The 24,836-nt window shown below is 42.7% G+C and overlaps 1 protein-coding gene across 2 annotated transcripts in view; it reads right to left on the bottom strand.

The window, feature by feature from the left end:
• LBHD2 (LBH domain containing 2) overlaps positions 1 to 24,836 on the bottom strand; it is a 101,648-nt gene that overhangs the window by 31,600 nt on the left and 45,212 nt on the right. For both annotated transcript variants that reach the window (XM_089661356.1, XM_089661358.1), the window contains exon 2: positions 717 to 807. In XM_089661356.1, the coding sequence (XP_089517482.1) occupies positions 717 to 806 (90 nt within the window). In that variant the 5' untranslated portion in view covers position 807. The remainder of the gene's footprint in view (positions 1 to 716; positions 808 to 24,836) is intronic.

The following is a 24,836-nucleotide window of genomic DNA, read 5'->3' as shown; positions in this document are numbered from 1 at the left end:
TGATGTAAGGGAGGGTGAGGGACTATTGACTTCTGATGGTGGGAGGGGCTCTTGACATCTGATGTAAGGGGGGTGGGGTGCTCTGGACATCTAGTCTTAGAGATACAACTGGCCCTTTGAGGGCAACCATAATGCTGATGTGGCCCACAATGAAATTGCGTTTGACACCCCTGCCCTAAAGAAATCAGTAATCCTTGTAGCTTTTGTCTGGTAAGGGGGTGAGTTTCCCATAATTGCTGTTTTTTGATAAAATACTGTTTGTCGTTCATAGGGCAGCCCATTGAAATGAATAGGCTGTCCTATGAATGTAACATAAAAATGCACAATACGCAAACATTAGCGTTTAGGAAGCACTAGGTGTGAAACTAGCGTTGAACCCTTAACCCCCCACACTAGCGCTCCACAACCACATGCATTGCACGCGGTTGCAGGCAGAGCGCAGAGTTGCCTCATTCCCTTTGTAGCGCATGGGGATATAATTCCTGCTGCAGCTACAGGCATATTTGCACCCCAGTCACTGCCTTTGCAGCTAAAGTGCAGTTGGGGGGTGGTAAAAACGTGGCTCCACCTTTGGATTTTACTGCCCCCCCCAACAGTTAGCATGAATGAGCCCTAACATTGCCTGCTTTAGGGATTGATTTATTTTCCTTGTACCCTGGCACTGCCCTTTGACAGGTTCTGTTCAACAAGACTTGACAATGGAACAAGTGACCTACCTGAACGGCGTGTCCTTCAGCCCCAGCCGGAGCGCTAAGCAGGAACTCCTCCATCGGGGCTGGCTCACATGTATTGATCACTTCTGTCATTCTGCAGAGATGGAGAAAAATGAGCAAGTTATTTTTCCAAGAAGACAAACGCTCCACCCTGTAAACTGTGATGGTAATGGCCGCAACCTGCTGGAGATGCCTCCTCTTAGACCAAGATGACTTCCTCTGCTCCTGGGCTCTCATCACACAGAAAAAAAATAACATCATTCTTACATTTGAAGAGATGGACACTGCTCAACCGACCCCAAGAGTCCAATGTTAAGGAATGGCCAGGCCATGGGGTCGGTTGAGCAGCGTCCATCCCTTCACTTGTGTTGGCTGACACTGGAATCGCTCATATTCATGCTCCCCTCTTCTCACTTGCCGGTGGGGTGATCCTTTTCCTTCCATCCACAGCTTGGAGCGGCTCCATAAGGTATACTTTTCACTATGATCATTCTTACTTTGCAAAGATTTCATACTAAACCTGGAAACTTTTTAGACCAAGAAGCAGGTTACAGGGTACTTGTCACGCTCAATGGCAACAGATGACCGGTGGTTCTGTAGTCCAAACATTCCTGGATGATTCCACCAGGGAGCTGTCATCTGTCATCGGCCAATCATAAGCGGCCGAGGCAAACCCACAGCCACACATAGACAAGGGGTGTGTATACATGCAGTGGCAGAGCAGGGAAAACCTCGGCTGCTTATGATTGTCCAAGGACAACGACAGCTTCCTGGCAGGAATGCTCAGATGGGTTTGGAATAGGATCTGGAGACGCTTGAGCTCATCCCTAATATGGACCTTTGCTCTCAGTGTGGAAGTAGTGGTCTCTCTGGAGAGGTCCATCAAACCCTCTCATACACTCTCCAATCAGCAATGCTCATGCTCACTTCGGATTGGAGAGCTTCTGGCTCCGAGTCAGCAGGGGGTATGTTAGATCTCTGCAGAGAGACCACTGCTAAAGAAGTAGGCCAAAAAATAGATTGGATGAATAAATAGCTATACAGACCAGACCTATAGATGGATGTAGAGTAGTGGTCTCCAAACTGTGGCCTTGAGGCCAAATGTGGCCCTTTGTTTTTTTTTATCCAGCCCTTGAGGCATTGATCCTCCCAATGCAAGCAACAGTGTGGCATAGTTTCTCCCACTGACATTGACAATGGGGCACTATTCCTCCTATTGACAACAATGATTGGGCACTATTCCCCCATTGATACCAATGATGGGGCACTATTCTCCCCACTGATACCAATAATGGAGCACTCTTCCTCCCATTGACACCAATGATGGGGCACTATTCTCCCCACTGATACCAATAATGGAGCACTATTCCTCCTATTGACAACAATGATGGGGCACTATTCCCCCACTGATACCAATAATGGAGCACTCTTCCTCCTATTGATACCAATGATGGGGCACTATTCCTCCCATTGACACCAATGATGGGGCACTATTCTTCCCATTGACACCAATGATGGGACACTATTCCTCCTATTGATACCAATGATGGGACACTATTCCTTTCATTGATACTAACGATGGGGCACTATTCCTCCCATTGATACTAATGATGGGGCACTATTCCTCCCATTGATACTAATGATGGGGCACTATTTATCCTGTTGATAGCAATCATGGGGCACTATTTCTCCCATTGATACAAATGATGGGGCACTATTCCTCCTATTGAAACCAGTGATGGTGCACTATTTCCCCATTGATACCAACGATGGGGCAATATTCCTTTCATTAATACTAAGGATGGGGCACTATTCCTCCCATTGATATTAACAATGGGGCATTACTTCTCCCATGGATACCAATGATGGGGCACTATGTCTCCCATTGATACCAATGATGGGGCACTATTCCTACCATTGCTACTAATGATGGGGCACTATTCTTCCCACTGATACCAATGATGGGGCACTATTCCTCCCATTGATACTAATGATGGGGCACTATTCCTCCCATTGACACCAATGATGGGGCACTATTCCTCCCATTGACACCAATGATGGAGTACTATTTCTCTTATTGAAACCAGTGATGGGGCACCATGAACATAAATCACCAGCGCCAAAATTAAAACAAAAAAAAAATAATAAAAAATTAAATGCTGCTGTACATCAGTGTAAACCTACACCAAAAAAAATCTAAACAACACAAACAGCGCAAAATAATTCATTATAGTGCTGAATCACAACTTATATGAAAAAAATATATATTATAAATAATATTGACAAAATAAATATTACTAAAAAATAAAGTCCCACTCCAAAGTACGTGAAAAAATAAGTGAAAAGGTTGAAAAAAATCCTTAAAAACTCAGAAAGTCCTTTTTCCAAAGAAATGTGCTTCCACCAAAAATTAGTGCTCAAACATTATATACTACACTCACCAGATTTTGGTGAAAAAACGCCTTTTAGGTATTTATGGGGTCCTAGACCCTTATAATATGCCTCTAGGTCTCCACTCCACCACAGGAAAACTTTCCTCCAATCTCCAAGACCACTAGGCTCCACTTTACAGAAATACTCAGTATAATGTAGGAAAAAACAAAATGACATAGCGTAATACTGCAACCTGGTTATATCAATATTCAAGTACCAGGCCACTCACATTTTTTAAGATAAAAACCAGCATTTTAATTGCATAAGATGAATCCACAATCACCACAACTCCAGGGAAGTTTCCAGAGATCCCAGAGTCAGCAGCAGATGACAGCATAGAGAATCTCCCATCCAAAAAATGGCCCCCCTGGAACGCAGCATTCCGGTGTATTACGTAATACATAGAATGGCGGAACCAAAAGTGCGTCAACGCGTTTCTCCCCTCCCACAGGGCATTTTCACACACACACATATATATAGATACATACATACATGTTTGTATGTATGTGTGTGTGTGTGTGTATATATATATATATATATATATATATATATATATACACACCGTGTTCCAAACTATTATGCAAATTCTATTTAAGTGTCACAAAGATTAAATATTTTGTTTTTCAGTGTAACTCAAGGATGGCATTGTGTGTCAGGGCTCTTTTGATCACTGAAAACAATCTCGGCCACCTGTGATAATTAGACTGGCCGGTGAGCCCAATTTAAGGAAAAACTACTAAAGGAGGGTGTTCCACATTATTAAGCAGAGCACCATTTTCAAGCAATATGGGGAAGAAAAAGGATCTCTCTGCTGCCGAAAAGAGTGAAATAGTTCAATGCCTTGGACGAGGTATGAAAACATTCGATATTTCATGAAAACGTAAGCGTGATCATCGCACTATTAAGAGATTTGTGGCTGATTCAGAGCACAGACGGGTTCGTGCAGAAAAAGGCACATTGAGGAAGATTTCTGTCAGATCCATGCATAGGATCAAGAGAGCAGCTGCTAAAATACCATTACATAGCAGCAAACAGATATTTGAAGCTGCTGGTGCCTCTGGAGTCCCACGGACATCAAGGTGTAGAGTCCTCCAGAGTCTTGTAACTGTGCATAAACCTTCTATTCAGCCACCACTAACCAATGCTCACAAGCAGAAAGGGCTGCATTGGGCAGAAAAATACATGAAGACTAATTTTCAAACAGTCCTGTTTACTGATGAGTGCCGTGCAACCCTGGATGGTCCAGATGGATGGAGTAGTGGATGGTTGGTGGACGGCCACCCTGTTCCAACAAGGCTGCGACGTCAGCAAGGCGGTGGTGGAGTTAGGTTTTGGGCCGGAATCATGGGAACAGAGCTGGTCAGCCCCTTTAGGGTCCCTGAAGGTGTAAAGATGACCTCTGCAAAGTATGTGGAGTTTATGACTGACCACTTTCTTCCCTGGTACAGAAGGAAGAACTATGCTTTCCGTAATAAAATCATCTTCATGCATGACAATGCACCATCTTATGCTGCAAAGAATACCTCTGCATCAATGGCTGCTATGGGGATAAAAGGAGAGAAAGTCATGGTGTGGCCTCCATCCTCCCCTGACCTCAGTCCTATTGAGAACCTTTGGAACATCCTCAAGCAAAAGATCTCTGAGGGTGGGAGGCAGTTTACATCCAAACAGCAGCTCTGGGAGGCTATTCTGACATCTTGCAAACAAATTCAAGCAGAAACTGTCCAAAAACTCACAAGTTCAATGGATGCAAGACTTGTGAAGCTGCTAACAAATAAGGGCTCCTATGTTACAATGTAACGTGACCTGTTTAAATGTTTAAAAAGTTAAAATGTTGTTAAAAGTTTGATTGAAATGGCTTTTGATTTCAGTAAATATGCTGCAAACACAACAAATGACAATTTTCAGTTCTTTACAACCTATAAAGTGTTTTGAAACTTACTGTGCGGAATAATTTGGAACAGTGCATTGTACATTTTTAATGTTTAACCTCCCTGCTGGTATTCCCGAGTGTAGCTCGGGGTAAAGTTTCAGTACCACAAGCGGTAACTCCGAGCTACACTCGGGAATACCATGCGGTGTTGCTCCAGGATCTCTCGATCACTTACCTCGTCCTGCGCTCCCGCGATGTCCCTCCTGCAGTGTCCCCGGCAATGTAATCCGGCGGATGCCAGCATCTGTCATCTGGGTTCTGTCCCCTGTGAGCATCGGGACGTACGGGGGACGGAATGGCGGGAAATTTGAAAATGACAAAAAGTGACATTCACTAAAATCACATAGTATAACATTCCTGTATCAAACCATTTCACATACATTTTGTCCCGAGTGCTTTGCCGGCGTCCTGCCTGCACTTTTACTGTTCTTTTTGCCTAGAAACTGAGAAACGTCCATGGCGTCCAAAAAGCATCCCTTTAGATCAAAAGCGGTTTTAGACCGGCTAGAGAACAGCGATAGTAAATCAGAACCACTTGCAGAATTGAGTGATAATGATTCGTGGGGGAAATTCGTCATCAGACATTGAAACCGATTTTGCGACTTTGCTCAGCGATGTGCGAACTTGGCGCTATATTTCACATTTCAGTGTTTTTGGTTTTATTATATTATTGAATTAAATGTATTATTATTATTTGTTATGATTATTTATGAAATTATAATTTATGATTTTGTGTTTCAAGTTTTATCATACCCGGGATGTTTACTAGACTCTTGTTCGGACAGATTTCAGTGAGTTATTCCTAAGAATTACAGCCTACAATAAAAAACGCCAAATGTCCATGCAAAATAATGGTACCGCTTTCAGCACCAAAAATCTGAAATAATCATACCGCTAGGGAGGTTAAAAAAAAATACTGTTATCAGGTTTGTTCAATAAAATTTGAATTGTACTCTTATTAGTTGATAACATGAGAATTATGCTGACTGTTATTTACATCAATTATTTAGGTAAATGAGAAAAATATCATTTGCATAATAATTTGGAACACAGTGTATATATATTATATGTTTGTGTGTGTGTATATATATATATATATATATATATATATATATATATATATATATATATATATACATACATACACAGTCAGGTCCATAAATATTGGGACATGGACACAATTCTAACATTTTTGGCTCTATACACCACCACAATGGATTTGAAATTAAACAAACAAGATGTGCTTTAACTGCAGACTGTCAGCTTTAATTTGAGGGTATTTACATCCAAATCAGGTGAACGGTGTAGGAATTACAACAGTTTGCATATGTGCCTCCCACTTGTTAAGGGACCAAAAGTAATGGGACAATTGGCTTCTCAGCTGTTCCATAGCCAGATGTGTGTTATTCCCTCATTATCCCAATTACAATGAGCAGATAAAAGGTCCAGAGTTCATTTCAAGTGTGCTATTTGCATTTGGAATCTGTTGCTGTCAACTCTCAAGATGAGATCCAAAGAGCTGTCACTCTCAGTGAAGCAAGCCATCATTAGGCTGAAAAAACAAAACAAACCCATCACAGAGATAGCAAAAACATTAGGCGTGGCCAAAACAACTGTTTGGAACATTCTTAAAAAGAAGGAACGCACCGGTGAGCTCAGCAACACCAAAAGACCCGGAAGACCACGGAAAACAACTGTGGTGGATGACCGAAGAATTCTTTCCCTGGTGAAGAAAACACCCTTCACAACAGTTGGCCAGATCAAGAACACTCTCCAGGAGGTAGGTGTATGTGTGTCAAAGTCAACAATCAAGAGAAGACTTCACCAGAGTGAATACAGAGGGTTCCCCACAAGATGGAAACCATTGGTGAGCCTCAAAAACAGGAAGGCCAGATTACAGTTTGCCAAACGACATCTAAAAAAGCCTTCACAGTTCTGGAACAACATCCTATGGACAGATGAGACCAAGATCAACTTGTACCAGAGTGATGGGAAGAGAAGAGTATGGAGAAGGAAAGGAACTGCTCATGATCCTAAGCATACCACCTCATCAGTGAAGCATGGTGGTGGTAGTGTCATGGCGTGGGCATGTATGGCTGCCAATGGAACTGGTTCTCTTGTATTTATTGATGATGTGACTGCTGACAAAAGCAGCAGGATGAATTCTGAAGTGTTTCGGGAATATTATCTGCTCATATTCAGCCAAATGCTTCACAACTCATTGGACGCCGCTTCACATTGCAGATGGACAATGACCCAAAGCAGACTGCAAAAGCAACCAAAGAGTTTTTTAAGTGGAAGAAGTGAAATGTTATGCAATGGCCAAGTCAATCACCTGACCTGAATCCGATTGAGCATGCATTTCACTTGCTGAAGACAAAACTGAAGGGAAAATGCCCCAAGAACAAGCAGGAACTGAAGACAGTTGCAGTAGAGGCCTGGCAGAGCATCACCAGGGATGAAACCCAGCGTCTGGTGATGTCTATGCGTTCCACACTTCAGGCTGTAATTGACTGCAAAGGATTTGCAACCAAGTATTAAAAAGTGAAAGTTTGATTTATGATTATTATTCTGTCCCATTACTTTTGGTCCCTTAACAAGTGGGAGGCACATATGCAAACTGTTGTAATTCCTACACTACATTTACCTGATTTGGATGTAAATACCCTCAAATTAAAGCTGACAGTCTGCAGTTAAAGCACATCTTGTTCCTTTCATTTCAAATCCATTGTGCCGGTGTATAGAGCCAAAAATGTTAGAATTGTGTCGATGTCCCAATATTTATGGGCCTGACTATGTATATATATATATATATATATATATATATATATATATATATATGTATGTGTCTGTGTGTGTGTGTATATATAAATATATATATATATATATATGTGTGTATATATATATATATATATATATATATATATATACATATACACACACAGCAACATACATATATATATATATATACATACACACACATACATCTACACACACGCATACCCATGCACTAATGAATTCCCTTTAATGTAGCCGACTCTTTTTTTCATCTATGCGGCTTTGAACCTCCCAACTGATAAATTTAATCAAGCTGGTAAAACCTTTTCTAATTAAATACATGGCCGTGCTCAGTCCTAGTTCATTTTCCACGGCTATAAAAGCTGCTCGGTGGAGCTCTCCTGTACGGCGGCGGTAGTGCTGCTCACCCTCCTCCGGATTATTTTAGAATGTATATAGGTCAAGGCACCAGATCTACAGCCCGCAGTAACGCGGTGCCGGGCCTGGTGCTTGTGACACCGCATCATTTCATTGCTCATCGAATAACTAATTTAGGATCTGTCTCAGCCAATTAGCCTACATCTGGGATTATTTACGTTGTAGAAAAGCATCGCGGCTCAACAGCTGATCATCTGTTCATTCGCTGCGCCAGATGTATGGCTAAAATAAACCGCTCGCCGCAGACAAATATACATCCAACTGTCAGTTAAAACCTCAGGAATATTTACAAAAAAAAAAAAAAAAAGAGAGGGGGGGGGGGGGGTGTAGTAAAGGAGAAAAAAAATTGCTTGGAAATTCAGGGCAGTTGTACAATCCAGGCAGGTATGAAAATATTGAATGAAAGTATAATTCCGCCCCAATTTCTTCTTAAAAATGGAACTGTAGGTAAACAGATATATATGCACAGAAAACATACATACAAGGGAGCTATTTTACCTGCCAGTTATATTACTGTCCATCCAGTCCTGAGATTTACACAGCTCTGTCACATAGCACAGACCTGCCTGGCATGGCAGCAGACCTGATTTTTCTCTGCTACGGTTTTCTAACACACACAGGTCTTGTCCCTCCCCCCAGCCTGTGACTTGACAGTTAGAGGAACCAGCCCACTGATGAGCTCATCTGCTCCTATCAGCATGTTCCTTACACTGCAGCACAAACAATTGGCTCCTTGTGCCGCTTCTCCTTCTCCCAGTGTGAGCTCTGCTGTACAGGGACTATGCCAAGGGTCCCTACACTTTCTAGACAAAGGGCCAGTTTTCTGTCCTTCATACTTTAGGGGGGCCGGACTGTGGCCCTTGGGAGTAGAAAAGGTCCCGGTGTCAGTGGGGAAAAAACAATGCCCCATTTTTGGTGTCACTGAGAGGAAGTGTCCCATCAGTGGTGTCAGTGGGAGGAATTGTGCCCCATCATTGGGCCCCATTGTAGGTGTCAATGGGAGAAATTATGGCCATTGTTGGCATCACTGGGAGGAATTGTGTCCCATCATTGGTGTCAGCAGGGGAGAATTATGCCCCATCATTGGTGTCAGTAGACCCCATTGTTGGTGTTGTTCGGATAAATTGTGTCCCATGGACTCATATAAAGCAATAGTACCCATTGGTGTCAGTGGGGGGGGGGGGATGCCCCGTGATTGCTGTCATTGGGAGAAATTATGCCCCATTGTTGGTGTCATTGGGAGGAATTGTGCCCCACATTGGTGTCAGTCGGGGGGTATGCCCCATCACTGGTGTCGGTGGACGGGCAGGAATATGCCCCATGATTAGTGTCAGTGGGCCCCATTGTTGTTGTCCTTGGGAGAAATTATTGCCCATTGTTGGTGTCATTGGGAGGAATTGTGCCCCATCATTGGTGTCAGTGGGGGGAATTATGCCCCATTGTTGGTATCAGTGGATGAAATAGTGCCCCAAGGGCCTGATAAAAGCAAGCAAAGGGCCTCATCTGGCCCCCGGACCGCAGTTTGGAGAACACTGGACTATGCATTCCAGCACCTCCCATCAGCTGGGGCTTGACATGTTCCCCAGACTCCTAGTTGCTCCCATTAACTGTGGGGTAAGGAGTCTTCTCGGACTCCTAGTTGCTCCTGACAGTTGCTGGGTAACAAGTTTCCTTAAGCCTTCCATACATGAATTCCGACAGGCCTTTCTTTCGAAAATCTTTTCTAAGAATTTTCATTCGAATTTAGCACCATTGGTGGGCCACAGCAATGGCCGATTTTCGAGCGACCATCGAATTTGAGTGATCAGGCATGTTGGAAATTGTTTGAAAAACGAATTAATTTCTAATCAATGATGGGAGGAGAATTGTGCGGGAAATATAATCAAAAAAGAACTGAGCGTGAGCTGTGACCTGAAGGAAAAGAAAATTCCTGGCCACGAAAATTCTTTTCTGTAGCAACATGAGGTGAAATTAAAGGCTTGGCTGGTCGAATGTCATAATCAATGGTGGCGCCATCGGATTATAAAACGCACAAAATTTCTGATTTTCGAAAGAGCATTAATTCGGAATTTGACCCATGTATGGTCTGCATTAGACTCCTAATAGCCCCCATCAGCTGCAGGGTAACGAGCAGGGGCAGACTGACAACTCATGGGGCCCCCAGGCAATAGGGGATCATGGGGCCCCTGTGTCCTTGCCCATACTCAAAAAAGCCTATGAAAAAAGGTACCAGGGGCATCTCATGGGGCCCCCTACTGACCCTGGGCCCTCGGACAGTGCCAAGTTTCCAAATGGTCAGTCCGCCCCTGGTAACAAGTCTTCTCAGACTCCTAGTTGCCTCTGGCCACTGCGGGGTAACGGTCTTGTAGGTAGGTGCGATCTCTATTCTCCACTGCAGGTGGCGCTTGACCGTAGCAGCAATGAGAAACCGGATTTCTCTATGACTCGAGTCACTTGGGGCAGTGATCCAGTTGGATGCTCTTGATCCATGTGACCCTGGCGGCCATCTTGGGTCAAGCAGAGGCTACTTAATTCTCTGCCCCTTGATTTTAGCGCACTTTATGCGAGTGGCTATTGTGTAGGCACAGGTCACCCGTCTGACAAGGACAGCACTAGCAGCAGAGAAAGGTTCCGGTGGAGTAGGCAAAGAGTAGGCACTACTCCGCCCTTCTCAGGGGGTTGGACCAGCCAGGCCACACTCCAATTTTCGTGGCAGTCGCTGTTGGCAGCTCGGGGTCTACACACCGCTGTCTCTGCACTGAACGATTGGGCTACTTTCACACTGATGCATAGCAAAACGACGTTTGCGGTGCATTTTTTTAATAGGACATATTTGACTCAAAAACCGAACAATGCAACGCAGTGTGTTTTTGCCGCGTTCTCCATTCATTTCATTGGGGAGGATTTTTAAAAAACGCAGCAGACCTGCAATTGGTCAGTGTGAAAATTTCCATAGGATTACATGGTCACACGTTTTTCTCCTGCTTTTTTTTTAGGCAAAAGTGGAAAAAAAACAGATCAGTGTGGAAGCAGCCTTATAATTGCCCCGGTCAGGTGAGTTTGTACTGTTTTCTGATTTCTGCAATGCACCGTTTTTGACAAATTGGGATTCTGTGTGCTTACTGCCCGCCACACCATGCTCAGGCGCTGCCAGAGGGCCCGGGGTCAGTAGGGGGCCCCATGAGATGCCCCTGATACCTTTTTCATAGGCTTTTTTGAGTTTGGGCAAGGACACAGGGGCCCCATGATCCCCTATTGCCCGGGGCCCCCATGAGTTGTCAGTCCGCCCCTGATCTTAGGTCTGATTTTTGGATGAAAAATCAGTCGAATTTTGACCCATGTATGGCCGGTATTAGTCTCCTAGCTGCTCCCTTGCTCTGGGGGGGTAACAAGTCTTCTCAGACCCCTAGTTGATCCCACCAGCTGCAGGGTAACAAGACTTCCTGCCAGCAGGGCAGGAAGTGAGGGTAAATCTTTCTTAGGCTAATTTCACACCTATGCAGGTTGCATTTGACCCGTTTCTGCACTGCATTTTGTGTTTTTGCAGCTGCGTTTTTACAGCATTTTGTGTTTTTTTTTTCTTGTTGCTAGGCAGATTTAAACACACAAAACACATAAGAAACGCAGCAAAATTGCAGCAAAAACGCAATGCATGCTTTTCTGCAGAGTTTCCATTAAAGTCTATAGAACTAAAAATGCAACAATTTTCGTTCAAAAAAGTCCCTGACCCTTTCCAAAAAATGCATCAAGTGAAAATGCAAAGAGGTGAACCAGTCCCATAGGAAATCATGTTAAATACACTGTACTGCATTTCTGCAAAGCGCAAAATGCTGCAGAAAGCGCTTAGGTGTGAACCTAGGGTAACGGAGCCCCAGGAAGCAGTAAAAGCCGAACAAGTTCCCCGCTCTTTTAGGCTCCGTTCACACCAATGCATTTTTGAGTGCTTTTTGCAGAAACGCACTACAGTCCATTTAGCATGGTTTCCTATGGAACACGTTCACATCTATGCTTTTTTGAGCTGCTGCATTTTTGGAAAGGGTCAGAGACTTTTTTAAAAGCAAAAAAGCAGCGTTTTTGCTACAATAGAGTTCAATGGAGAAACTGCTGAAATGTATGGTAGTGCGTTTTTGCCGCATTTTGCATTTTTATTCTGCCCAGGAAGAAAAACAAATTCCACTTTAACAAAAAAAAAAAAAGAGCAGAACAACACGCAAAATAGGTGTGAAAGGAGCCTAACACTAGAAAGAAAAGTGTTTGGATGGCCATACACTAAGGCTCCATATACACGGGACACTTCTGAACGATGGAAACTGACTGCTGGTAAATGTAGGTTAAAAAAAGTCTGTTTAGCCGCACTTGCATAACGCATTTATGTGCGTTTGCTTTTAGAAGCGTTTTTTAAAGATAAGCACTGGAGAACCTCCCAAATGCCCAGAATGCACTGAAAAGTGGTAAATTATTAACTATTTCAGACTGTTTCAGAGAAATACAGAAAGTAGAAGCAGAGACAGCAGTATGTGTTGAGATAATTAGGTGGGAGTTGCTCATTAACATTTCTTTTCTTTCCAAGGGTGGGAAAGGTGTCTGGTGGAGGGAGTCATTAAGGTCACCTGGCAGGGGGTCTTCATGAGGAATTTGAGGTGTCAATGGTCATTAACATATCTTTTGTTTCCAAGGGTGGGAGAGGTCTGAGGTGTGAATGCTCATTAACATATCCTTTGTTTCCAAGGGTGGGAGAGGTCTGAGGTGTGAATTGGTCATTAGAATGTGTGACAAGCTTGGTAGAAACATCCTGTGTTCAGTGTTTTGTCCATTTGAGTACCTTGAAAATGCTTTGCATACATTTTTCATGATGAAAAAAAGGCTGTGGACAGCATCGGGAACTGGACGAATTAAAACATTTCTTCAAACGCAAACGCTTATAAATGAGATTTGCTGCGTTTACAAGCATTTTGCACTTGAAACGCTGATAAAATCAACTGCTGAATGTAAGTTTTCTGCGTTCAAAAAAACGACTGAAAACTCAAATGCCTGTAAATGACTGTAAACGAAGATGTGTACATGGAGACATAGGAAAACATTAGGGAGAGTTCAGGGGCTGCTTAAAAAAAATTCCTGAACAGCTTCTAAACGTGAGTTTATCAGCTGCAGTGTACATGAGCCCTAATATTGGGTCAGCTCTCCAGTCTACAAGAAAAAACAAAAACCGCAGGTAACCGGTCTACCTCTATGACCGACCTCAGATTACCTAGAAAAAGTTTCAGGTCACAAACTGCGCTGCATGCGTTGGCATCACTTTAGTCAATGAAAGAATCAATTTTCCTGGAGAGAGTGAGCAGAGCACACCACCGGTTAATCCAGCTCAGCCTTTTGCCGCCACAGGCATCCATTCCGACCCGGAGAATGGATCGTTCCCAATGGCTTGTCACGGCGAACAACAGCAAGACGCAATACACTAACAATTTATATTTAAAGGAGCACTAAAGTTTTGCACCGCGTTAGCCATCAATAAATTCAACGTTTAAAGTTTAAGGGGTGTATTTCTAAAACAATTTGCAGAGCTGCTCATCTTGAGGAACTGTACATTCGTTCTGTGCAAATGCCAGCAGGATCGAATGTTACTAGGCTAGTTTCTATTTAGGCCACATATGTGTAAGTCACATAGAGTCCGCTCTCTACCTCCACCTAGGGACAGGATGACACCAAGACGCTGACGCGTTTCGGGGACTCAGTCCTTTTCCTCAGAGCTATGGCTCTTCTATGTTGCTTATGCATCTCTATGCTTATACGCTCACTTTATTTGTCAGTATATTTAATGCTTTTTCTACAATAAAATGTTAAGGGTCATGCACTAGGTGTTAGCACCCTTACAGTTTTTTAAGGGTCATGCACTAGGTGTTAGCGCCCTCTCTGTTTTTTAAGGGTCATGCACTAGGTGTTAGCGCCCTCTCTGTTTTTTAAGGGTCATGAACTAGGTGTTAGCACCCTCTATGTTTTTTAAGGGTCATGCACTAGGTGTTAGCGCCCTCTCTGTTTTTTAAGGGTCATGCACTAGGTGTTAGCACCCTCTATGTTTTTTAAGGGTAATCCACTAGGTGTTAGCGCCCCTCTCTGTTTTTTCAGGGTAATGCACTAGGCGTTTGCGCCCTCTCTGTTTTTAAGGGGTAGGCTAGGGTTTCTCAACCAGGGTTCCATGGAACGCTATGGTTCCTCCAGAGGTTGCTAGGGGTTCCTTGAGCGATGAGATATTTCTGCCTCTCAGATAAGTTCCCACTGATGCCATTGATCTGTTTAGCTCTCTGTAAAGGAGTAATTTTTCCCAATGACCAAAAGCACAAGGAGCATTCTTCCAAGTGACCATCACACGAATGTATCAGGAGTTGTAGATATAGTCATTTTTAGCAGGGGTTCCCTGAGATTGGAAAGTTATTTCAAGGGTTCCTCTGTGTTGAAAAGGTTGAGAAAGGTTGCCCTAGATGTTAGCACCCTCTCTGTTTTTTCAGGGTAATGCACTAGATGTTTGCGCCCTCTCTGTTTTTAAGGGGTAGGCCAGGGTTTCTCAGCCAGTGTTCCATGGAACTCTAGGTTTCCTCCAGAGGTTGCTAGGGGTTCCTTGAGCGATGAGATATTTCTGCCTCTCAGATAAGTTCCCACTGACACCATTGATCTGTTTAGCTCTCTGTAAAGGAGTAATTTTTCCCAATGACCAAAAGCACAAGGAGCATTCTTCCAAGTGACCATCACACTAATGTATCAGGAGTTGTAGATCTAGTCATTTTTAGTGGGGGTTCCCTGAGATTGGAAAGTTATTTCAAGGGCTCCTCTGTATTGAAAAGGTTGAGAAAGGTTGCCCTAGGTGTTAGCGCCCTCTCTGTTTTTTCAGGGTAATGCACTAGGCATTTGCACCCTCTCTGTTTTTTCAGGGTAATGCACTAGGCGTTTGCGCCCTGTTTTTAAGGGGTAGGCCAGGGTTTCTCAACCAGGGTTCCATGGAACTCTAGGGTTCCTCCAGAGGTTGCTAGGGGTTCCTTGAGCTATGAGATATTTCTGCCTCTTAGATAAGTTCCCACTGACACCATTGATCTGTTTAGCTCTCTGTAAAGGAGTCATTCTTCCCAATGACCAAAAGCACAAGGAGCATTTTCCCCAAGTGACCATCACACAAATGTATCAGGAGTTGTAGATAGTAATTTTTAGCGGGGGTTCCCTGAGATTGGAAAGTTATTTCAAGAGTGCCTCTGTGTTGAAAAGGTTGAGAAAGGTTGCCCTAGGAGTTAGCGCCTTCTCTCTTTTTTTATGTTATACCCTTTATTGGCTGACTTGAGTTGTTAAAGATGAAAGCTTTTGGGATCCCTTCAGGCTTGCCACCTCTTCCATTCATGAGGATCAGTGAATTAAAATACAAAAATTCCACTTGCCACCATGGCCAAGGGACTCATCAGTCTGTGCTGGTGACATCACCACCATTGTAGTCCAGCCAGCACTTCCTCCAGCCCCATAGCAGAAGGTCCATGCCTCCGTATGGACCTAGAGCTGGGGGTAAACCACGCATGACCCTGTGCATTGCGTCCCAGGCACACTGATCATGGTTGCAATGCTCTGTAGGCCAACATTTTAGTAAATGCACCTTATTCTTACTCTATGTTGGTGCATTTACTACATTTTTACTAGAGGTGAACTTTGCCTTTAAGTTGGTGTTGGGAAAGAGGACAGGTGGTTAAGATAACGCCAAGGCGGTTAGACCTGTCCAGGTGGTAGGAATCATTAACAGGGTCATCGGAGCTGTAGAGGTTGTGTGCAATGTTTTTTTTCTTTTTCAATAAGCAAGCCATGTTGTTTATACGCTGACAAATGTTAGAGTATAATGTCCATTTGGGTGAGAACTTCCCGTTGCACAGAACAGTCTGTCAGCAGTAGAGAAATGACTGCCCACACAAGCCACATGCTCTTCCAGACATCTTGAATAGATTGGGATATGTCTATAAAGCTGGAGAATTCTGACTTCAAAGATGCGGAACACATTATTGGCGCGATCATTGCTGCCCCTCTGAAAAGTGAACCGCGGTGGGTCATTTGAGGGCATTTGACAGGCAATGTGGAGACAATAGGTTGTCTCCTTACTGCCCATTTTAACCCTGAAAATTCAGACCCAAAGTGCCAACCTTGCGCAATGTATGCAGTTGAAGGGTGGTTGCGGCACTGCCCCATTCTCCTGAAAAGGTTGTGCTCAGTGGTGGTACCACCATGGGTTTTAGGTGAAAACTTAGTCTGATCAACACCAATATAAACTTAGTCCAATCAACACTATATAAGTCTAGGTTCACACCTATGCAGGTTGCATTTGATGCGTTTCTGCATTGCGTTTTTGCACTTGCATTTTTGCCGCATTATTGATGCGTTTTGCGTTTCCTTTTTTCTATTTATCTTGTTGCTACGCAGATTTTAAACACAAAACACATCAAAAATGTGGCAAAAACCAATACGTGCTATTCTGCAACGTTCTCATTGCAGTCTATAGCACCAAAAAACACAACGGTTTGTGTTCAAAAAAGTCCCTGACCCTTTCCAAAAAGCGCACCGGGTGAAAACGTGCAGAGCCTGTCCCATAGGAAATCATGTTAAATGGACTGCTGTGAGTTTCTGCAAAACACAAGGAAAAATGTCACCAGCACACCGAGGATCACCAATATGGGTCCAAAGGTTTTACTGAACGATCACATAGTTACAGCAAGGCAACGTTTCGGAGTCTTGCAGGACCCCTTCATCAGGCATGTGACCCCTTCATCAGGCAAGTGCGTTTGGACTATACACTTGCATTCTGCAAAACACAAAACGGTGCAGAACACCCGTAGGTGTGAACCTGGGGTAAGGTGCCACATGCCTAATATAAGTGTACAATCCAAACGCACACGTTCCTGCGTTAAAAATGGCTGTGTGTATAAGTGGGTGCTGCAGCGACCGTCGGCTGGAACTGAACAAAATCAGCAAGGGAGAATGTCAACAGCACACCGAGGATCACCAATACGGGTCCAAAGGTTTTAAAGAACGATCACATAGTTACAGCAAGGCAACATTTCGGAGACTCGCAGGACCCCTTCATCAGGCATGTGACAAATATAGTCTGGATTCCAGACTGACCACCGCTTCCCACTCATGAAGACTTGTCCAAAATCGAGACACACTGGCGACTTATTTACAAAACTGTGGCGAATGTAACTGCCTACCAGGTGCGGGCTGACAACTCATGGGGCCCCCGGGCAATAGGGGATCATGGGGCCCCTGTGTCCTTGCCCAAACTCAAAAAAGCCTATGAAAAAGGTACCAGGGGCATCTCATGGGGCCCCCTACTGACCCCGGGCCCTCAGGCAGTGCCCGATTTCCAAATGGTCAGTCCACCCCTGCTGCCTACATATTACTAACTGAGGGTGGTCTCTCCGTGACATCTACCAAGAGTCTGCCTCCCCTTGGAGAATTGGTGATATACCATATGTGCCATTTTTAAAGAAAACCTGAGTGAGCCGGCAAAACCCATTTCTTTTATTTCTTATGGAATTTGCATTCTGTACCTGTAGGTGATAACAGAATGGCCCAATCATAAAACAAAACATGACAACAATTAAACCAATGAAATGCCCCCTGTTCAGAAGTCTGCATCCCCTTCGTTCTTCATCCTTCATCCATACAGTTCATTGTAATAGTTGTCTATGAGGCCCCAAATTCTTGCAGGTGGTAGAGTTGCCCATTCATCTTGGCAAAATGCCTCCAAGTCATGCAATGTCTTTGGTCGTCTTGCATGAACCACATGTTTGAGATCTCCCCAGAGTGGCTCGATGATATTAAGGTCAGGAGACTGTGATGGCCACTCCAGAACCTTCACCTTTTCTGCTGTAACCACTGAAGGGTCAACTTGGTCTTGTGCTTAGGGTCATTGTCGTGCTGGAAAGTCCAAGAGCATCCCTAACACAGCTTTTGTGCAGAAGAATTCAAATTGTCTGCCAGTATTTTCTGATAACATGCTGCATTCATCTTGTCATCAGTTTTCACAAGATTCCCCATGCCTTTAAAGCTCACAGGCCCCCCAAAACCTCAGTGATACACCACCATGCTTCACAGTGGGGATGGTATTCTTGTTATCAGATGCTTGTTGACCCCTCTCCAAACATGTGACCATAAAGGTCTATTTTGGTCTCATAGCTCCAGTTTATAGTGTGCCAGAAGCTGTGAGGCGTGTCAAGGCGTTGTCGGCATATTGTAACCGTCTTTTTTGTGGCATTGGTACAGTAAAGGCTTCTTTCTGGCAACTCAACCATGCAGCTCAGTTTTGTTCAAGTGTCGTCGTATTGTGCTCCTTGAAACAACCACACCACCGTTTTCCAGAGCAGCCTGTGTTTCTCCTGAGTTCACCTGCGGGGTTTTTCTTTGTATCCCAAACAATTCTAAAATGCAAAGTGTCTGCCAGTATTTTCTGACAACATGCTGCATTCATCTTGCCATCAATTTTCACAAGATTCCCCATGCCTTTAGAGCTCACAGACCCCCCAAAATCATCAGTGAGCCACCACCATGCTTCACAGTGGGGATGGAATTCTTGTTGAAAGAGGCTTGTTGACCCATTTTCAAACATAGTGCTTATGGTAGTGACCATAAAGATCTATTTTTGGTCTCTTCACTCCAGTTTACAGTGTGCCAGAAGCTGTGAGGCATGTGAAGGTGTTGTTGGACATACTGTAACCGGGCTTTTTTGTGGCATTGGTGCAGTAAAGGCTTCTTTATGGCAACTCAACCATGCAGCTCATTTTTGTTCAAGTATTGTCGTATTGTGCTCCTTGAAACAACCTCACTGCCGTTTTCCAGAGCAGCCTGCATTTCTCCTGAGGTTACCTGTGGGATTTTTCTTTGTATCCCGAACAATTCTTCTGGCAGTTGTGACTGCAATATTTCTTGGTCTACCTGACCTTGGCTTGGTATCAAGAGATCTCCAAATTTTTCACTTCTTAAAAAGTGGTTGAATAGTACTGACTGGCATATTCAAGGCTTTGGATTTCTTTTCATGTCCTTTTCCATCTTCCATTACCTTGCTACACAAGTCTTTTGACAAGTTCTTTTCTGCTCCCCATGGCTCAGTATCTAGCCTGCTCAGTGCATCCATGTGAGAGCTAACAAACTCACTGACTATTTATACACAGACACTAATAGAAATGTAAAAGGTCACAGATGTGGGAAATTAACCTCTAACTGCCATTGTAACCTGTGTGTGTCACCTTGTGTCAGGAATGGACTGGCCAGCAATAGTGGGACTCAGCTGCCTTATGAGCTGCAGTACCAGGGCTGGCCAGCGGGTGCTCCCAGCAATCAGAGACTCAACCTTGCAGCCAGTCAAACACCTGGAACTAATTATACTGGTGTATTTAAGGGACATTCAGACCTGCAGACTCTGCCTTGGTGTTGTGTTTCTCCTGGGCCCTGTATCCTGTTCCTGCTCCCTGTTCCCTGTTCCTGTCTGATTCTCTGCTGACCCTGCTCTGATCCCTGGCTTGTCTGACCATTCTCCTGCTCCTGATCCCTGGCTTGTCTGACCATTCTCCTCTGCCTGACCCTCTGTACCACGCTGCCCGCTACCTGCTGAACCTGGCTTGTGACTCCGACCATTCTCCGCTTGCTCCCCCTGTACCTACCTGCCCGATTGATATTGACCCGGCTTGCCTAACGACGCTTGCATTGTATGTACTGTTATCTGTGGGTGGTTGGTTTGGTTTGTTTGCACTGTGTTATGTTTTAGTATTGCACTGCGTTTATGTTTGTATTGTTAGTGTTAATAAATTACATTGTTTATAACATATCTAAAGTCTGCGTTTCCCTGCGTCAGTCACACACCTCTGGTCATACCCGGGAGCCCTGACACCTTGTGTGTCTGTAGCAAGGCCAAACATTCCAGGGGGGTGGAGACTTCTGATCCGGGCCACTTGGGTGATATTTTTTTTTTTTACTTGTCTTTGTCGGTGCCTAAAAAATCCCAACTTAGATTTTTTATTTATTGCGACTGCCATGCTACTTCATTTTTGCCACCCTGAGCACTGTGTCCCCTTGTTCAGGTGGGCAGTTGGGGGCGGTACCATTCAACCGCCTGCTTTTACAGCCCCAGCCACCCATAGAGCCCACAAAGGTGGCGGTATACAGGGCAGTACCATCACTCAAAAAAAGGGGAACGCAGCCAAACTTAACATGGAAATCCAAACTTTATTGCTCAAGCCAACACAGTGACCTCCCCTGAGACGCGTTTCGCCCAACAGATTTACTTTGTCATAGGGATAGGACCAGGAGGTAAGGGGAAGGAACTGACCTTCGCCCGTCATAATTGGACTTCGTAGCGGTTGACAGTCTACATATTCCTGGATTTCACGTATTTGTAGACTCAATGAAATTTTGGAAATTTGATTTTAAACCCATGAAGCCCAATGTTTGAAATTATTTTTGCTCATATGCGTAAAAAAATGACCTGTTTGATTCTGTTTGAGCCTATTTATAGAATAAGACTTCTGATTATAAGGTGACAACACCAAATTCCTAGCTCCCAATGCAGTGGCAGTGTTCTCTCCAGATGGAATGACGCTCATTCATACAAAATAGAGTGAATCTGGAAAATACCACAGTATGGCCACTAGATGGAGCTGAAGATAATATGACCTAGTTATTAGTGGCCATAATGCAGTATTTTCATGATTCACTCTTCTGTATGAATGAATAATATTTGACATAGCCTAACATTCAATGTCTCCCCCAAATCGCACACAACAAATGCACATGCAGTTTCACATGATGAATAGCTCTGCAATTAATACACCCCATAGATTAGCAATCAATCACAAATACAACACTTGACTCTCTATGGCTTAAACTATACAAGGAGAATGGAGTATCGATTATCAGGAACGACTGAACAATGCATCAGGTGTTTGTGACTACATACTATGCAAATTGGGAGCTTAACTGCTCTTTCACACAGACAGCTGGGGTGGGGGCAGTAAAAATGAGCCCCCTGGCTGCCCAGCAGAACTGTCACATATCGGACGTGGCTGCACACATGCTATGACTACTATGCTTTTGCTTCATGGCTGCGATTTATTTAAATCAGGGTACAGAGTTTTAATTCTTTCACATTTTCCATGTTCTCTGAAGAGCGATCCACTTTTTGACCGCTTTTCAGAGGGTATTTGACAGGAGCTGTTGTTTTGCCTCCTTTCCGCTTGATTTAACCCTGTAGTGCTGCACTACCATGCTGCAATTGCTTTTGCAGCATGGCCCCATTAAACTCATTGGGCAAGGTTGACAAGTGATGCTGCTTTGCAAACCCTGCATCCTAATTTAAAAATGCTGCTGCTGCAAAGCACTGCGTGTGTACAGCCCTGCCTGGCTGTATTGTGACAGCTTGAGTGGGCAGCTACGGCTCAGGTTCTTTTTTTTTTTTTACCACCCCCTGGCTTGAGTGGGCAGCTACGGCTCAGGTTCTTTTTTTTTTTTTACCACCCCCTGGCCACCCATCTGAAAAAGCCTTTTAAAAATCCAACTCGCCCATTGAGTTTAATAGGGCCACACCGCAACTACGAGCTGAATGCTCAACTTGCAGTTTCGGCACATTCCCGCAATGTAAAATTGACATCTGCCAATTTGAAAATCAAAGTATAAAAAAAAAACAACAGGCGCTAGTAGCTATACTCATATACGATAACCAAAGAAGTAAAAAGGAGGTGTCGCCCACAATTCAGCGTCGATTGGCGAGCCTGTACGATCCTGTGCCGGCATGCTATTTGCCTACCTTTTTCTTAGGTTTTATATTTTATAGTTGATTCAATTTTTAGGTTTTATATTTTATAGTTGATTCAATTTTTAGGTTTTATATTTTATAGTTGATAACATTTTTAGGTTTTATATTCTATGCCCACAAATCAGCATTAGTTGGTGAGCCTGTACGATCCTGTCCCGGCACGCTATTTGCCTACCTTTTTCTTAGGTTTTATATTTTATACTGGATTAAATTTTTAGGTTTTATATTTTATACTTGATTCAATTTTTAGGTTTTATATTCTATGCCCACAATTCAGCGTTAGTTGGCGAGCCTGTACGATCCTGTCCCGGCACGCTATTTGCCTACCTTTTTCTTAGGTTTTATATTTTATAGTTGATTAAATTTTTAGGTTTTATATTTCATAGTTGATTACATTTTTAGGTTTTATATTTTATAGTTGATTACATTTTTAGGTTTTATATTTTATAGTTGATTACATTTTTAGGTTTTATATTTTATAGTTGATTACATTTTTAGGTTTTATATTCTATGCCCACAATTCAGCGTTACTTGGTGAGCCTGTACGATCCTGTTCCGGCACGCTATTTGTCTACCCTTTTCTTAGGTTTTATATTTTATAGTTGATTACATTTTTAGGTTTTATATTCTATGCCTACAATTCAGCATTAGTTGGCGAGCCTGAACGATCCTGTCCCGGTACACTATTTGCCTACCTTTTTCTTAGGTTTTATATTTTATACTGGATTAAATTTTTAGGTTTTATATTTTATACTGGATTCAATTTTTAGGTTTTATATTTTATAGTAGATTCAATTTTTAGGTATTATATTTTATACTTGATTCAATTTTTAGGTTTTATATTTTATACTGGATTCAATTTTTAGGTTTTATATTTTATACTGGATTCAATTTTTAGGTTTTATATTTTATAGTTGATTCAATTTTTAGGTTTTATATTTTATAGTTGATAACATTTTTAGGTTTTATATTCTATGCCCACAAATCAGCATTAGTTGGTGAGCCTGTACGATCCTGTCCCGGCACGCTATTTGCCTACCTTTTTCTTAGGTTTTATATTTTATACTGGATTAAATTTTTAGGTTTTATATTTTATACTTGATTCAATTTTTAGGTTTTATATTCTATGCCCACAATTCAGCGTTAGTTGGCGAGCCTGTACGATCCTGTCCCGGCACGCTATTTGCCTACCTTTTTCTTAGGTTTTATATTTTATAGTTGATTAAATTTTTAGGTTTTATATTTCATAGTTGATTACATTTTTAGGTTTTATATTTTATAGTTGATTACATTTTTAGGTTTTATATTTTATAGTTGATTACATTTTTAGGTTTTATATTTTATAGTTGATTACATTTTTAGGTTTTATATTCTATGCCCACAATTCAGCGTTACTTGGTGAGCCTGTACGATCCTGTTCCGGCACGCTATTTGTCTACCCTTTTCTTAGGTTTTATATTTTATAGTTGATTACATTTTTAGGTTTTATATTCTATGCCTACAATTCAGCATTAGTTGGCGAGCCTGAACGATCCTGTCCCGGTACACTATTTGCCTACCTTTTTCTTAGGTTTTATATTTTATACTGGATTAAATTTTTAGGTTTTATATTTTATACTGGATTCAATTTTTAGGTTTTATATTTTATAGTAGATTCAATTTTTAGGTATTATATTTTATACTTGATTCAATTTTTAGGTTTTATATTTTATACTGGATTCAATTTTTAGGTATTATATTTTATACTAGATTCAATTTTTAGGTATTATATTTTATACTTGATTCAATTTTTAGGTTTTATATTTTATACTAGATTCAATTTTTAGGTTTTATATTTTATACTGGATTCAATTTTTAGGTTTTATATTTTATACTTGATTCAATTTTTAGGTATTATATTTTATACTTGTTTAAATTTTTAGGTTTTATATTTTATGCTAGATTACATTTTTATATTTTAGACTTTTTTTCTCTAAAGGCAGGTTTGCTTTTAGTGAGAAGGAAGAGCGCATTTCCAAACCCCGCGCCTCAAAATGTTCTGGGAGGAAAGCGTCTGCTGTCACGAAGGAGCTCCATTACTTGCAAGGAAGATGTGGGCTCCGTTTCTGATGCTTTGTCACAATAATTATGGTTTCATATCAGATGGATCCATCAGAGGAAAGCTGTTTCCGCAGAACAGCGATACATCTTTCCGATGCAGAACTTTATATCATCAACGAATCCATTAGCGGCAGATCTCTCAGTCTTTGCGGCGGGGATGCAGTGGTGTCCAGGTCAAGAACAAGGCCTTAAAGGGCAAATGCATGTGCAGAAATGGGGAATCCATGTGTAGAAAGTCCAATGAGAGATTAAAGAACTAAGCTCCTTCACATCAGTGGTTGTGAGGCGGTAAAACCTTGAAGCTGAGACGTGGTTTTACCACCCACTACCCCCTTTAGCTGGGGGTGTGCACATGATGCAGCTGCAAAGCTTTGCTGACACGTTTGGTGGGCAAAGCATCCACTGAACGTGACCCATTTAAGGGAATGGGCCAATCTGCAACCGCATGCAATTCAAGGGGTTAAAGCAGGCAGCGCTACAACGCCTCTTTACTGCCTGCCAAATGCTCCAACACTAGTGTGAAAGAGCTCTAGGAGTCCAAAATCTTTCAATGATGGTGTCCATTTACAAAAAGGCAACGCGTTTCAGGAGATACAAAGATCTCCCACTTCTAGTAACA

Source organism: Staurois parvus, unplaced genomic scaffold (genome assembly GCF_062004578.1).
Source record: "Staurois parvus isolate SC_StPar_1 unplaced genomic scaffold, SC_StPar_1.0 ptg001329l, whole genome shotgun sequence".
Taxonomy (NCBI): Eukaryota; Metazoa; Chordata; class Amphibia; order Anura; family Ranidae; genus Staurois; species Staurois parvus.
Note: the sequence above shows the minus strand (reverse complement) of the source record. Positions and strands in the feature narration are given on the sequence as shown.